The sequence below is a fragment of the Giraffa tippelskirchi genome, chromosome 9 (assembly GCF_054371585.1).
Source record: "Giraffa tippelskirchi isolate mGirTip1 chromosome 9, T2T-mGirTip1v1.2.pri, whole genome shotgun sequence".
Classification (NCBI taxonomy): domain Eukaryota; kingdom Metazoa; phylum Chordata; class Mammalia; order Artiodactyla; family Giraffidae; genus Giraffa; species Giraffa tippelskirchi.
In genome coordinates, this window is record NC_137283.1 from 1,097,976 (window position 1) to 1,111,495 (window position 13,520).

The 13,520-nt window shown below is 43.3% G+C and overlaps 1 protein-coding gene across 27 annotated transcripts in view; it reads right to left on the bottom strand.

Moving 5' to 3' along the window:
* Positions 1-13,453, bottom strand: part of UBE2D4 (ubiquitin conjugating enzyme E2 D4) — a 30,934-nt gene extending 17,481 nt beyond the window's left edge. For 12 of the 27 annotated variants that reach the window (XR_014065229.1, XR_014065228.1, XR_014065225.1 and 9 more), the window contains exon 1: positions 13,205-13,453. Coding sequence is in view for 22 of the 27 variants with exons in the window: in XM_081529478.1 (XP_081385604.1) it covers positions 13,205-13,432 (228 nt within the window). In the remaining 5 variants the exon portion in view is untranslated. Of the gene's footprint in view, positions 1-512; positions 560-8,263; positions 8,464-11,276; positions 11,401-11,902; positions 11,971-12,391; positions 12,467-12,759; positions 12,982-13,204 lie in introns of those variants that run through there. The other 15 variants (XM_081529476.1, XM_081529475.1, XM_081529485.1 and 12 more) reach the window with 14 other exon arrangements.
* Between the last annotated feature and the right edge of the window lie 67 nt (positions 13,454-13,520).

The following is a 13,520-nucleotide window of genomic DNA, read 5'->3' on the forward strand; positions in this document are numbered from 1 at the left end:
CTGCCTCTCTGGCCATTCTGTACTCATCCCACCTACACACAAATACAACTGGCCACAGTGGGAATATTTATATTACAGAAGCCAGCAAGTACCACAAGTCAGGGCCAAGTTTTACCCCAGAGGGTTGGTTTTTAAACACCTACTAGTATACCAGTGGTCAGTTCTTAGCTAGTACCTAATGTATCTAAGTAGATTACTGTTGATAAGCACTAAGTACCCAGCGTTACTGGTTGTCACAACAGAAACGAGCTTGGGGAACAACTAATGTCAGGTGAGGGGACCAGAGGACGTGCTCAAAAACGCAGTATGCCTACAGGAAGCTCCGCAGAACAGTTCCTTGCCTGCTTACCTCTTTGTGCGTCCACACCTCTATAACGCACAGGATTGTTTATACTCTCTGCAATGCTGTATGAATGAACGAGCTCTGTGACGAGGCTAAGGCAAATCCTGGAGAGATCACACGAGCAACTGGGGGCAGGAAAAGCTAGCAGACCTGGCCAATCCCAACTCACCAGGTTTCTCCATACCTCCAGGCATCCACATGGGCTGTTCCCTGTCCCTAGAAGGCAAGTACCTTGTCAAGGGCGTGGTGAATGGTTACTAAGAGTTGATGATTCCTGAAGGCCCAGAAGTGGGTCTCAACTGACAGAGACTCCGACTAGCACCAAGGAGTTTCAAATGCTAACTGGCATTTCAAGGAAGAACAGTGTGATTTGAAAGAAACTAGTCTACCAATATACTGCATTCCTGTGCTTTCCCAACAGAGGCTAGAAGACCCAGGTCTGAGTTCCAGCTCTGTCACTGGGAAAACTACTTTGACCTCTTTGGGCCTCAGTATAAATTATCTGTTGAATTGTAATTACATTCGCCTGCCAACTGGCCAGCACTAATATTTGGCTATAATTCTGTAATGTTTATAATGTACACAAATGTACCCAGTAAAAAATCAAGGATGACAGTGTATAGAGGATTCAGTTATTAGCATTACAATAATAAGAATGAGGAATGTATAGAAATACCTAGTACTGGAAGAATACAGAAGAAACTAATAACACTAACCACACTCTGGGAAAGGAACTGGGTAGCTGGAGACAGGAGTGGATGGGAGAGTTTTCCCTGTAGACTCTTTGCATTTTTTGAATTTTGAACCATGAGAATTTATTACCTAAACAACAAATGCATAAATATTTCATAAATTGTAAAGGACTAAGCAGGTTAACATTGTGTCATACTTATTGTTATAAGTAACACTGATGATGTCTTGAAAAGGAAAAAGGTTAAAGTAGAGTGGATTACCAGAGGAAAATAGTGAAGCATAGGACACACTCATTTCTTTTACTGTGCTGTACTCAATTCAAGATCTCATTCAATGCAAGACACAGTCTTATAGACAACTAGTAAGAAAACACACTGGCAATTAAACGAAGACCAAATGCATTCTTTTCTTTCCATTTTTAATTGGATAGTCTCTTATTCTTGCGTTGTAAGAATTTTTACATATTTTGGATATATATCTCTTTTCAGATATTAATATTTGAGAAATACTTTCCTTCATTCTGTGGATTGCATTCTTGCTATTTTTAAATTTTTTTTTTTAAGTATAGTTGATTTACAATGCTGTGTTAGTTTCAGGTGTACAGCAAGGTGATTCAGTTATATAAATTTTTTCTTTTTCAGATGCTTTTTCATTATAGGTTACTGCAAGATATTGAATATAGTTCCCTGGGTTATACAGTAGGTCCTTGTGTATTTTATACTGTGTATCTGTTAAACCCAGGCTCCTAACTTATCACCCCTTCTTCCCCTTTGGTAACTGTTAGTTTGTTTTCTATGTCTAATTTCTATTTTGAAAATCAGTTCATTTTTGTATATTTTTTTTTAAAAAACTCCACATATAAGTGATATCCTATGAGATTCTTTACACTTAAAATTTTAATTTTAATTTGAAACTAAGCTTTAAGTCAAAGCTATGGTTTTTCCAGTAGTCATGTGTGGATGTGAGAGCTGAGCACGGAAGAATTCATGCTTTTGAATTGTGGTGCTGGAGAAGATTTTGAGAGTCCCTTGAAATGCAAGGAGATCAAACCAGTCAATCCTAAAGAAAATCAGCCCTGAACATTCATTGGAAGGACTAATGCAGAAGCTCCAATACTTTGGCTACCTGCTGAGAAGAGCTGACTCACGGGAAAAAATCTTGATGCTGGGAAAGACTGAGGGCAGATGGAGAAAAAGGCAACAGAGGATGATGAGATGGTTGAATAGCATCACTGACTCAACACATATGAGTTTGAGCAACTCCAGGAGACGGTGAAGGACAGGGAAGCCTGGCATGCTACAGTTCATGGGGTTGCAAAGAGGCAGACACAACTTAGTGACTAAACAACAACAACAGAAAGCTTACTTGGGCATATGTTTTTATTTTTAAGTCATTCACGCAGACCAACAAAGGAGTGGAAGACAAGTGCAGTAAACAAACGAGCTCTCCTCATTTAGAGTCTACACTGACCCTGGGTCATGGGCATCCTCACAGTCAGCCCCTGTGCCTTCCAGGCAGTGGTGATGCGGCAATTCTTAAACAGTCCTCCATGAGTGTTTCTGGAGTTTTCTTCCAGAAAGGCCCACAATACACAATCTTTTGCACAAACTTCAGCAAATATAGGTGAGCCAGCCTCACTGACTAGAGGGTACATGGTATCTTCCTTTCTGTGGTCTATGAAGCATTTGATTAGCTTGGCATGGAAATAAAGAACTGCAGTCCCTTTTCCAGCAACATTTATTCCATTAATATAAAATTTATTCCTCACTGTTCTGTTTCTGTGCCTGTGTTCACAAAAGCTTCAATCTTCAGCATTAAATCAAAATATCTTTTTGGAGACATTTTTAAAGCAATTAAACTCAACACATCAACAATGCACTTAACCTCAATATACACCTGCTGCGACACGGCTTTCACACAGTGACAGTGATTTTAAGCAGCGTCCCAACTTCAGAGACGTGAAAATGTAAAAGAATTGTTCATCTTAAGGGTAGATGTAGATATGGTATTATCTATACTCTCCTGATTTTGCAAGTTATCTCTAAAGAACAATTAACATTTATAGTCAGACCATTACATCTACCACTGTGGACAAGAATCCCTTAAAAGAAATGGAGTAGCCCTCATAGTCAGCAAAAGAGTCCGAAATGCAGTACCTGGGTGCAATCTCAAAAACAACAGAATGATCTCTGTTTGTTTCCAAAGCAAACCACTCAATATCACAGTAATCCAATCATTAATGCCGAAGAAGATGAAGTTGAACAGTTCTATGAAGACCTACAAGACTTTCTAGGGCTAACAGGAAAAAAAAAAAAAAAAGATGTCCTTTTCATCATAGAGGACTGGAATGCAAAAGCAAGAAGTCAAGAGTAACAGGTGAGTTTGGCCTTGAGTACAAAACGAAACAGGGCAAAGGCTAACAGAGCTCTGCCAAGAGAACGCACTGGTCACAGCAAACACCCTCTTCCAACAACACAAGAGAAGAATCTACACATGGACATCACCAGATGGTCAATACCAAAATCAGATTGATTATATTCTTTGCAGCCGAAGATGGAGAATCTCTATACAGGCAGGAAAAAAAAGACTAGGAGATGACTGTGGCTCAGATCATGAACTCCTCATTGCAAAATTTACACTTAAACTGAAGAAAGTAGGGAAAACCACTAGACCATTCAGGTCTAACCTAAATCAAATCCGTTATGATTATACAGTGGAAGCGACAGATTCAAGGGATTGGATCTGATAGACAGAGTGCCTGAAGAACTATGGGCGGAGGTTTGTGACATTGTACAGGAGGCAGTGGCCAAAATCATCCCCAAGAAAAATGCAAAAAGGCAAAATGGTTGTCTGAGGAGGCCTTATAAATAGCTGAGAAAAGAAGAGTAGTGAAAGGAAAAGGAAAGATATATTCATCTAAATGCCGAGTTCCAAAGAATAGAAAGGAGAGATAAGAAAGCTTTCCTCAGTGATCAGTGAAAAGAAATAGAGGAAAACAATAGAATCGGAAAGACTAGAGATCTCTTCAAGAAAATCAGAGATATCAAGGGAAAATTTCATGATAAGATGGGCACAATAAAGGACAGAAATTGTATGAACCTAACAAAAGCAGAAGAGATTAAGAAGAGGCGGCAGAAATACACAGAGAACTATACACAAAAGATCTTAGAGCCTGATAACCACAATGGTGTGGTCACTACCTAGAGCCAGACATCCTGGAGTGTGAAGTCAAGTGGACCTTAGGAAGCATCACTATGAACAAGGCTAGTGGAGGTGATGGAATTCCAGCTGAGCTATTTCAAATCCTAAAAGATGATGCTTTTAAAGTGCTGCACTCAATATGCCAGCAAATTTGGAAAACTCAGCAGTGGCCACAGGACTAGAAAAGGTCAGTTTTCATTCCAATCCCAAAGAAAGGCAATGCCAAAGAATGTTCAAACCACGGCACAATTGCACTCATCTCATATGCCAGCAAATTAATGCTCAAAGTTCTCCAAGCCAGGCTTCAGCAGTACATGAACTAAGAACTTCCAGATGTTCAAGCTGGATTTTAAAAAGGCAGAGGAACCAGAGATCAAATTGCCGACATCCGCTCGATCACCGAAAAAGCAAAAGAATTCCAGCAAAACATCTACCTCTGCTTTATTGACTACGCCAAAGCCTTTGACTGTGTAGATCACAACAAACTGTGGAACATTCTTAAAAAGATGGGAATACCAGACCACCTGACCTGCCTCCTGAGAAATCTGTATGCAGGTTAAGAAGCAACAGTTAGAACCAAACATGAACAATGGACTGGTTCCAAATTGGGAAAGGAGTACAACAAGGCTGTATACTGTCACCCTGCTTATTTAACTTATATGCAGAGTACATCATGCAAAATACTGGGCTGGATAAAGCATAAGCTGGAATCAAGACTGCCAGGAGAAAAAAAATTGCTGGGAGAAATATCAATCACCTCAGATATGCAGATACCACCACCCTTACGGCAGAAAGTGAAGAACTAAAGAGCCTCTTGATGAAAGTGAAAGAGGAGAGTGAAAAAGCCGGCTTAAAGCTCAATGTTCAAAAAACAAATATCATGGCATCCGGTCCCATATTCTTGGCAAATAGATGGGGAAACAATGGCAACAGTGACAGACTTTATTTTCTTGGGCTCCAAGATCACTGCAGATGGTGACTGCAGCCATGAAATTAAAAGGCACTTGCTCCTTGGAAGAAAAGCTGTGACCAATCTAGACAGCATATTAAAAAGCAGAAACATTACTTCGCCAACAAAGGTCCATCTAGTCAAAGCTATGGTTTTTCCAGTAGTCATGTATGGATGTGACAGTTAAACCATACAGAAGGCTGAGCACTGAAGAATTGATGCTTTTGAACTGTGGTGTTGGAGAAGACTCTTGAGAGTCCCTTGGACTGCAAGGAGATCAAAACAGTTAATCCTAAAGGAAACCAGTCCTGAATATTCACTGAAAGGACTGATGCTGAAGCTCCAATACTTTGGCCACCTGATGCGAAGAACTGACTCCTTAGAAAAGACCCTGATGCTGGGAAAGATTGGAGGCAGGAGGAAAAGAGGACCACAGAGGATGAGATGGCTGGATGGTATCACCAACTTGATGGACATGAGTTTGAGCAAGCTCCAGGAGTTAGTGATGGACAGGGAAGCCTAGCGTGCTGCAGTCCATGGGGCGGCAAAGAGTCGGACATGACCGAGCAACTGAACAGAACTGAGGAGAAACAAGATTGGACTTTGAGGATGACTTGGATACCAGTGATATAAGGTAATTGAGGTCACAAGGCAAAGGAGAACTTTCCTTGGTAGGAACCAATAAAGGAAGTAACCTGAGCTTGCTTCCCCAATATGTGACTCATACTCTCTCTCAGGGTCTCTTGCTGCGAAGGGCCCTACTATTGGTTTAATGCTCTGCAGTCACTGTCTTGAAATTTTCAGTAATTTTGAATAAGAAACTCTGCATTTTCATGTTGTGCAAGAACCCTGCAAATTCTGTTTCAAAACCTGGAGGAAAAAAATACCACTTTAAAAGTGTGTCAGCCCCACAGAGGAAGCCCTGACTGCTAGTAACAGAGACCCAGCCACACTCTCTCAGAATTGGAGGTCCATAGGACTTTGGAAGTGATTTTGGAGCTCCTGCTCTATTTTTGTAAAATTCTCTGGACTGAGCAGCTCTGGGTCCCATAGCCCACTGGATATGCATTGGCTTTCAGAAGTTCTCAGAAAGCACAGCAAATCATTTTTTTCCTTTGCTCCTTGTTATGAATCATTTCACATGCTTATTGAACCAGCGGCTGGTAAGGGGCTAGTCACGCCCCGAGTCTGCCTCTCCCAAGGACTGGATCAGAACAAGATCTCTTCTGGACAGAGGAAGGGGAGTGGATGCCAGTAGTATGAGGCCTGATTAGGAAATGGCCTTGCACTAGCTATCTCCTTAGCTCTCAACCCACAGCCCTTGCCAACCAACTTCATACCTTTAACAAAGTTTTTTTCCAAAGAGTTGAGTATTTGTACGTGAAGTCTCACTTTATTGTTAAAAGTATTTCCTTCAATTAAACAAGAATTCACACTTTAAAAATCTGACTATGTGTGACATTTCTAAATGCCTCTGAAAGGGAAAGGGATAGAATTACATTTCTGTTTATATTAACACTTACTTTTTGCTTTTTAAAGCAATATATATCCTTTAGAAAAATCTGAAAAACACCCCAAAATCCAATTTTTCAAAAAGTCATCTGTAGCCCCATGAGATGATTCTGATTAACATTTTGATAAGATTTCATCCACTCTCTTCTCCGTGAACGTGTGTTTCTGAATATCATGGTCACACGGTACATCGTTTCATATTCTGCCTTTCCCCCTCTTTTTTCCTTAATGTTGTTTCATGACTTTTACTCGTTACCTGGTAGTCTCTTTAGAAACTATACTTTTTAATGACTGCGTAATTGATTTAACTTTTCATAAAATCTTTCAGTTCAGTCGCTCAGTTGTGTCCGACTCTTTGTGACCCCATGGACTGCCGCATGCCAGGCTTCCCTGTCCATCACCAACTCCCGGAGCTTACTCAAACTCATGTCCATCAAGTCAGTGATGCCATTCAGCCATCTCATCCTCTGTGGTCCCCCTTTCTTCCTGCCTCCAATCTTTCCCAGCATCAGGGTCTTTTCTAAGGAGTCAGTTCTTCGCATCAGGTGGCCAAAGTATTGGAGCTTCAGCTTCAGTCCTTCCAATGAACATTCAGGACTGATTTCCTTTAGGATTAACTGTTTTGATCTCCTTGCAGTCCAAGGGACTCTCAACAGTCTTCTCCAACACCACAGTTCAAAACCATCAATTCTTTAGTGCTCAGCTTTCTTTATAGTTCAACTCTCACATCCATACATGACTTCCGGAAAACCCATAGCTTTGACTAGATGGACCTTTATTGGCAAAGTAATGTCTCTGCTTTTTAATATGCTGTCTAGATTGGGCATAGCTTTTCTTCTAAGGAGCAAGCGCCTTTTAATTTCATGGCTGCAGTCACCATCTGCAATGATTTTGGGCCCTAAGAAAATAAAGTCTGTCACTGTTTCCATTGTTTCCCCATCTATTTACCACAAAGTGATGGAACCGGATGCCATGATCTTTGTTTTCTGAAAGTTGAGTTTTAAGCCTGCTTTTTCGCTCTCCTCTTTCACTTTCATCAAAAGGCTCTTTAGTTTCTCTTCACTTTCTCCTAGTTCTCCTTTTTATAAATCTCATCAGTCTACATGTTCAGACATGTAAGTTCAAACCTACACCCTTATCTCCCTTACCCTACTCCCTGCCCTCAAAATGTTTGATTTCCAACACAGGCAGTAACACTGCCATCCAATCAGTTATCCATGTAGTGCATCCCCCGCCCTCACTTTCACCACATACTCTTTTTCAAGTTCTGTCAATTCTACCCTTTGCATGTCATCCAAGCGCAGTTCTTGCCATGGGATCTACTCCACGGTCACTCTCTTGGATGACAGCTTTGCAGGACGCTCACAGCGCCCTCTGCTCCCCCTCTGTCCCAATCTCTGGCTCACTCCAGGGTACAGGAGAGTCAGAAGCCTCTTTTTGCGACACAGATCTGAGCATATCATTCACTTGTCTCAAAGTACTAGGATAACAGATAACCTCTTTCAGAGAATAATTTGCTATACACATTACTTTTAGGAGAGCTGTTTATTAAAAATGAGCCTTACCCTTAGCATACCCTTGATGCTTTTGAATCATGGTGCTAGAGAAGACTCTTGAAAGTCCCTTGGACTGCAAGGAGATCAAACCAAACCAGTCAATTCTAAAGGAAATCAACCCTGAAAATTCATTGGAAGGACTGATGCTAAAGCCGAAGCTCCAATACTTTGGCTACTTGATGTGAAGAGCCGACTCATTGGAAAAGATCCTGATGTTGGGAAAGATTGAAGGTAAAAGGAGAAGGGGGCAGCAGAAAATGAGATGGTTAGACAGCATCACTGACTCAATGGACGTGAATCTAAGCAAACTCTGGGAGATGGTGGAGGCCAGAGGAGCCCGGTGTGCTGCAGTCCATGGGAATTCAAAGAGTCAGACAGTACTTAGCGATTGAACAACATCATACTCTTAAGAGATCCTGCAATCCCACCTCAGGCGATCAAACCTGAGCTCACCACGTTGCTTTTAGTCGCTAAGTCACAGCCGACTCTTTCGGGACCCCATGGACTATATCCCGCCAGGCTTCTCTGTCCATGGGATTCTCCAGGCAAGAATACTGGAGTGGGTTGCCATTTCCTTCTCTAGGGGATCTTTCTAACCCAGGGATCGAACCGGAGTCTCCTACATTGGCAAACGGATTCTTTACCACTGATCGACCAAACTCACCATACAATGATGCTTATCACAGTATTATTTACTTCCTATAAAATATAGAATATCAGTGGCCGTTAATTCATACTGAGTGCTTGATATATTCCACGCATGTACTAAACATGTATCATCTAAGTCTAAAAAAAGAAAAAAAAACCTATAAAAACATGTGGACACGGAGGCTGGGAATGATTAAGTTCCTTGCCTTCTGATATCCACTGTAGTCATTTTGTGTTGTTTATTTGCTAAGTGCTGTCCGACTCTTCGTCACCCCATGGACTGTCACCCGCCAAGCTCCTCTGTCCCCGAGATTCTCCAGGCAAGAGTATTGAAGTGGGTGGCCATTTCCGTCTCCAGGGGATCTTCCTGACTCAGGGATCGAACCCACATCTCCTACTTCTGCATTGCAAGTGGATTCTTTACCACTGAGTTGTAAGTCAATACCATTTCTTACATAGAATATGTGGGCCCTTGTAAATGTTTTGAATAGCACAAATACACTTGAATTCTGCTAAAGATATTATCTCCATACTTCAATGATAAACTAATCGTGTTTATAGAAACATGTGCTATTTATTTTCCTGCACAACCTGTTCTTTGTGTGACTCGATCAATCTCTGAGTCTCAATTTTCTCTTCTAGAAAACAGATATTTATACGTTGTGACCATTTTTTTAAGGACAAATGAGATAATATGAAGTATGGTAGGTACAAAGTACTAGATTCCCTCCTTTTGTAATTTTATTTATTTTTGGCCGTGCTGGGTCCTCACCGCTGTGTGGGCTTTTCTCCAGTTGCACAGCCTCTCCGGCTGCTGTGTGAGGTGTCTCATTGCTGTGGCTTCTCCTGCTGTGGAGCGTGGGCTCTAGGACAGGTGGGCTTCAGTAGCTGCGGCTCACAGGCTCTAGAGCACAGGTTCAGTGGTTGTGGCAAATGGGCTTAATTGCTCTACGGCAGCATGTGGATCTTCCTGGATCGAGGATCGAACCCGTGTCTCCTGCCTTGGCAAGAGGATTCTTTGCCACTGAGCCTCCAGGGAAGCCTCCCTTTTATTTTTGTATTGTCCCCCATGTCTCCATCATGCCATGGATTACCTAGGTGGTTGGGTGTCCTTTTTAAAATTCTCTTATTTTTCTGTACTGAATCTCTTCCAATATTTGCTCAGGTTTACCTTTTATGTCTCTAGATAGAATAAAATAGAAGTGTTCTACTCCATACACCGTGAATATTTTGACTTCAAAAATGCCTCCCAAATTTTCCCTTGGGGAGGAAATTCAAATTCACCCTAATCTACCCATTGTTGCCTCTTTTCTGCTGTCATGAAAATCTGCAGATGGTCTAGAACTCCTTCACTCCTCTCTCCTGTTAGATTGGATGCACTGTTACCCAGGAAAACCGGGCAGCGCCAGCCTGGGGAAGAGCTGGAGACAGTGACGCCCTTTATTGCAGGCACTGCTGTGCGGGGTTGGCATGTCCGAATTTAGGATCGGCAGATGCGTTTCTTTAATTGTCCATTTTGCGTAAATTTCCATTCTCCTAGCATATTTTAATAGGCTATTATTTTGAGTCCTAGGTGAGAATTTTTATATTCAAATATTCAGTAGCAATGTCGTGCTCTTTGTTGCTTTCAATTGTCGTATGGAACCCCCTTTCAGGTAAACATTTTAATAAACACCCTTTGCCTGGGTGGTAATACAAAGCGAAGTGAAGGCATTAGAAACCCTGCCTTTCTTTGCCTCAAACAGCTCACTGGCACATTATCTGCCTTTGTTCTCAGAGTGTCTTATAAGGCGTTGGAGGGGCCTCACCCTCTGATTTAGAATCTGGGTGTCTTTAGTCTCCTGGAATTTGTGGTCCTGCTAGCATTATCTCACAGACTTAGGTGAGACAGAGGAGAAGGGAGGCTTTACACGTCCCAGTAACACAAACATGGGATCAAGAAGACACTGGCAAGGTTGCTAATTGAAATTGTTTAGGGCCGGGTTTCTCATGCTTTAATCTGTATGTGAATCACTTAGCGACTTGTTAAAATGCAGTCCCTTATTCAGTGGGTTTGGGGCCTCTGATCCTCCATGTCTAACACATCCAACAGGTCTAACATCTGTAACATGTCTCTCTCTCTCTCAGCTTCCCACATGGCTCAGAACCTGCCTGCAATGCAGGAGACCCGGGTTCGATCCCGGGGTCGGGAAGATCCCCTGGAGGAGGAAATGGCAACCCACTCCAGTATTCTTGCCTGGAGAATCCCATGGACAGAGGAGTGTCGGGAGCCAGCTCACGAGATCCCACCCATGACAGAGTCATGAGGAGAAGACCTGACGAGCAGAGCAACTCAGGCCTCAGGGAATTCTCAGAAGGCTGCCTCAGCACTCACCTTAAAGATGATACCTATCTTTCTGATGTTTGCTATAATAAACCTCTTCTTATTTTCTGTGACTTAGGTAGAAGGCCTTTCCTGATCTCTTCTCAAATAGATCAATCTGAAAACTTCACAGCCCCTGAAAGGTAATTCCGTATAAGATTATCTAGGATATAGAGTATTTTAATTTAAACTTCTCTTACTAGTGTATTAGTTTGCTTGATAAAAATACCTGTGCCTTTGGAGCTAATGTGCATGACTGCTCCTTAACAATAAACAGCATTAAGAGCCTCAGCACAGAGAGCCCCAATGGGCACAGAGTCCTTCGTAGGAAAGGGCTTATTAGAAAACATAAGAAATACTGCTTTATGAAACTGTTACTTAGTCTATATTTACTTGCTATATTTTTGTTCTTAACATATTTAGCCTAAATAATAAAAATATAATAGTTTAAGAATTATAAAAATAAAAGCTTAGCCTTAATACAAATAGTAAGACAATTGTTAATTCAGCTGGTGATTTTTGCTAAGAACTGACCTTTGCGCTACATTGTTTCAGCTTGCTGTTCTATGACTTTATGGGACCACATTCTTTTCTGTTAGACTCAAGGCGTAGGATAGATTACCGAAAACAGGTTTTACCTTGAAACTTTCTGTTGATGAATTCTTTCCTGCTGTGCCTGATACAAACGTGTTCTGGCTGATCAACCCTTATCAATAAAGAGTCACAAGATGTTAGCAGGCCCCCAGGCCAGGAGATGATGTAAACAAAATGAAACTTTTTGTAACTAAGATATGCAAACGGTGTGATAAGGGTCAAAACTGCTGACCCATTAAGCTGATTTGGTATGACTCTACAGGTTACATTTGTTTCTATGTACCACTAAAAATAAAAAAGCTGTCTTGAAAACAATAAAGTCAGGAGACACTTGGAAACACACACACACAAAAAAAACAAAAAAAAAAACATGTGGACACGGAGGCTGGGAATGATTAAGTTCCTTGCCTTCTGATATCCACTGTAGTGTTTATTCACTACAGGTAATGATTAAATAAATTAATGGTCATATACTTTCGGAATGCTGACGTTAAAAACTACGAATACTGTTTCATAACATGAAAAATACCTACGTTTAATGCTATGTGAAAAAGCAGGATGCAAAGCATACTTTTTTAAGAACAGGGAAAAGATTGATAGCAGATATACTACGATGTAAACAAATAATAATATAGCATAACTGAAAATACTTTTTCTTCCTCCTATTGCGCATTCTCCAAATTCTAGTTAATATATTAAATGCCCACAAGGACTCCCAATTACCTACAGGATAAAAACGTTATGCTAGCACTGCCCCTAATACCCCCACCCTAGACCTGCCCACCCACTCCCATCCCCTGTTCCAGCGGCCCTTAAACCGCAGTCATGCTTTCCCCACCCCAAGCCCAGTCCCAGCATCTCTCCAAGACCGAGAACGCCCTTGCTCCTTTTCTGCACTTGCAGAGTTCGTACTCATCCCTTAGAATCCAGCTCCAGCCTCGACTCCTCTGCCCAGCCCTCCAGACACCCCCACAAGGGCACGCCCTCCTTCCTGAGGCCAGGCGCTGCCTCTCCCCGCAGGCGCCCGGCACACAGCGTCCAAGGTGCAGGGAGCCCGCACCTCGCCGCAGACGCCGAGACCGGCGGCGGGGAGGCGTGCGGAGCGCTCACCCTCCGAGGCCCCGCCCCGTCCCGCGCGACGCTCACCCCACGTGACGCCGCCCCGCCCCCGCGCGCTGCGCGGCGCCCTTTTAAGGCCGCGCGGGCGGCGATTCCGCCTCCCTCCCTGGCAGGTGTCACCGCTCCCTGCTCGGTGTCCGCCGCCGTTCACTTGGCGGCCGGGGCGCCCCCGCCCGGGAGTCGACGCTTCGGACCCGCCAGCAGTCTCAGGCGGAAGGACGCCTTACCTTCTGGATCCTCTTCAGCGCCATGTTACCCCCGCTGCTGGGGACGGGGGCGCCCGGCCCGGGGCTGCCAAGGGCGGCCCGCTGCCGGCTCGGCCGCCGCGCAGCGCTGCGGGCTGGGAACGGCCGCTTGCGCGCGTGCGCGCCGCGGGGCACTGTGGGGAGGCGTTCCGCGTGTGGCCGGCACCGGCGCGGGCGAGCCGAGCGGGCCTGGGCTGCAGAAGCTGCCATGTCGGCTGCTGCTTTTCCTCTGCGTTACGTCGCCCCGCCACCCTACTTCCGGGTCAGCGAGGGCCTGGGGAGGCCTGCGGAGAGGGGC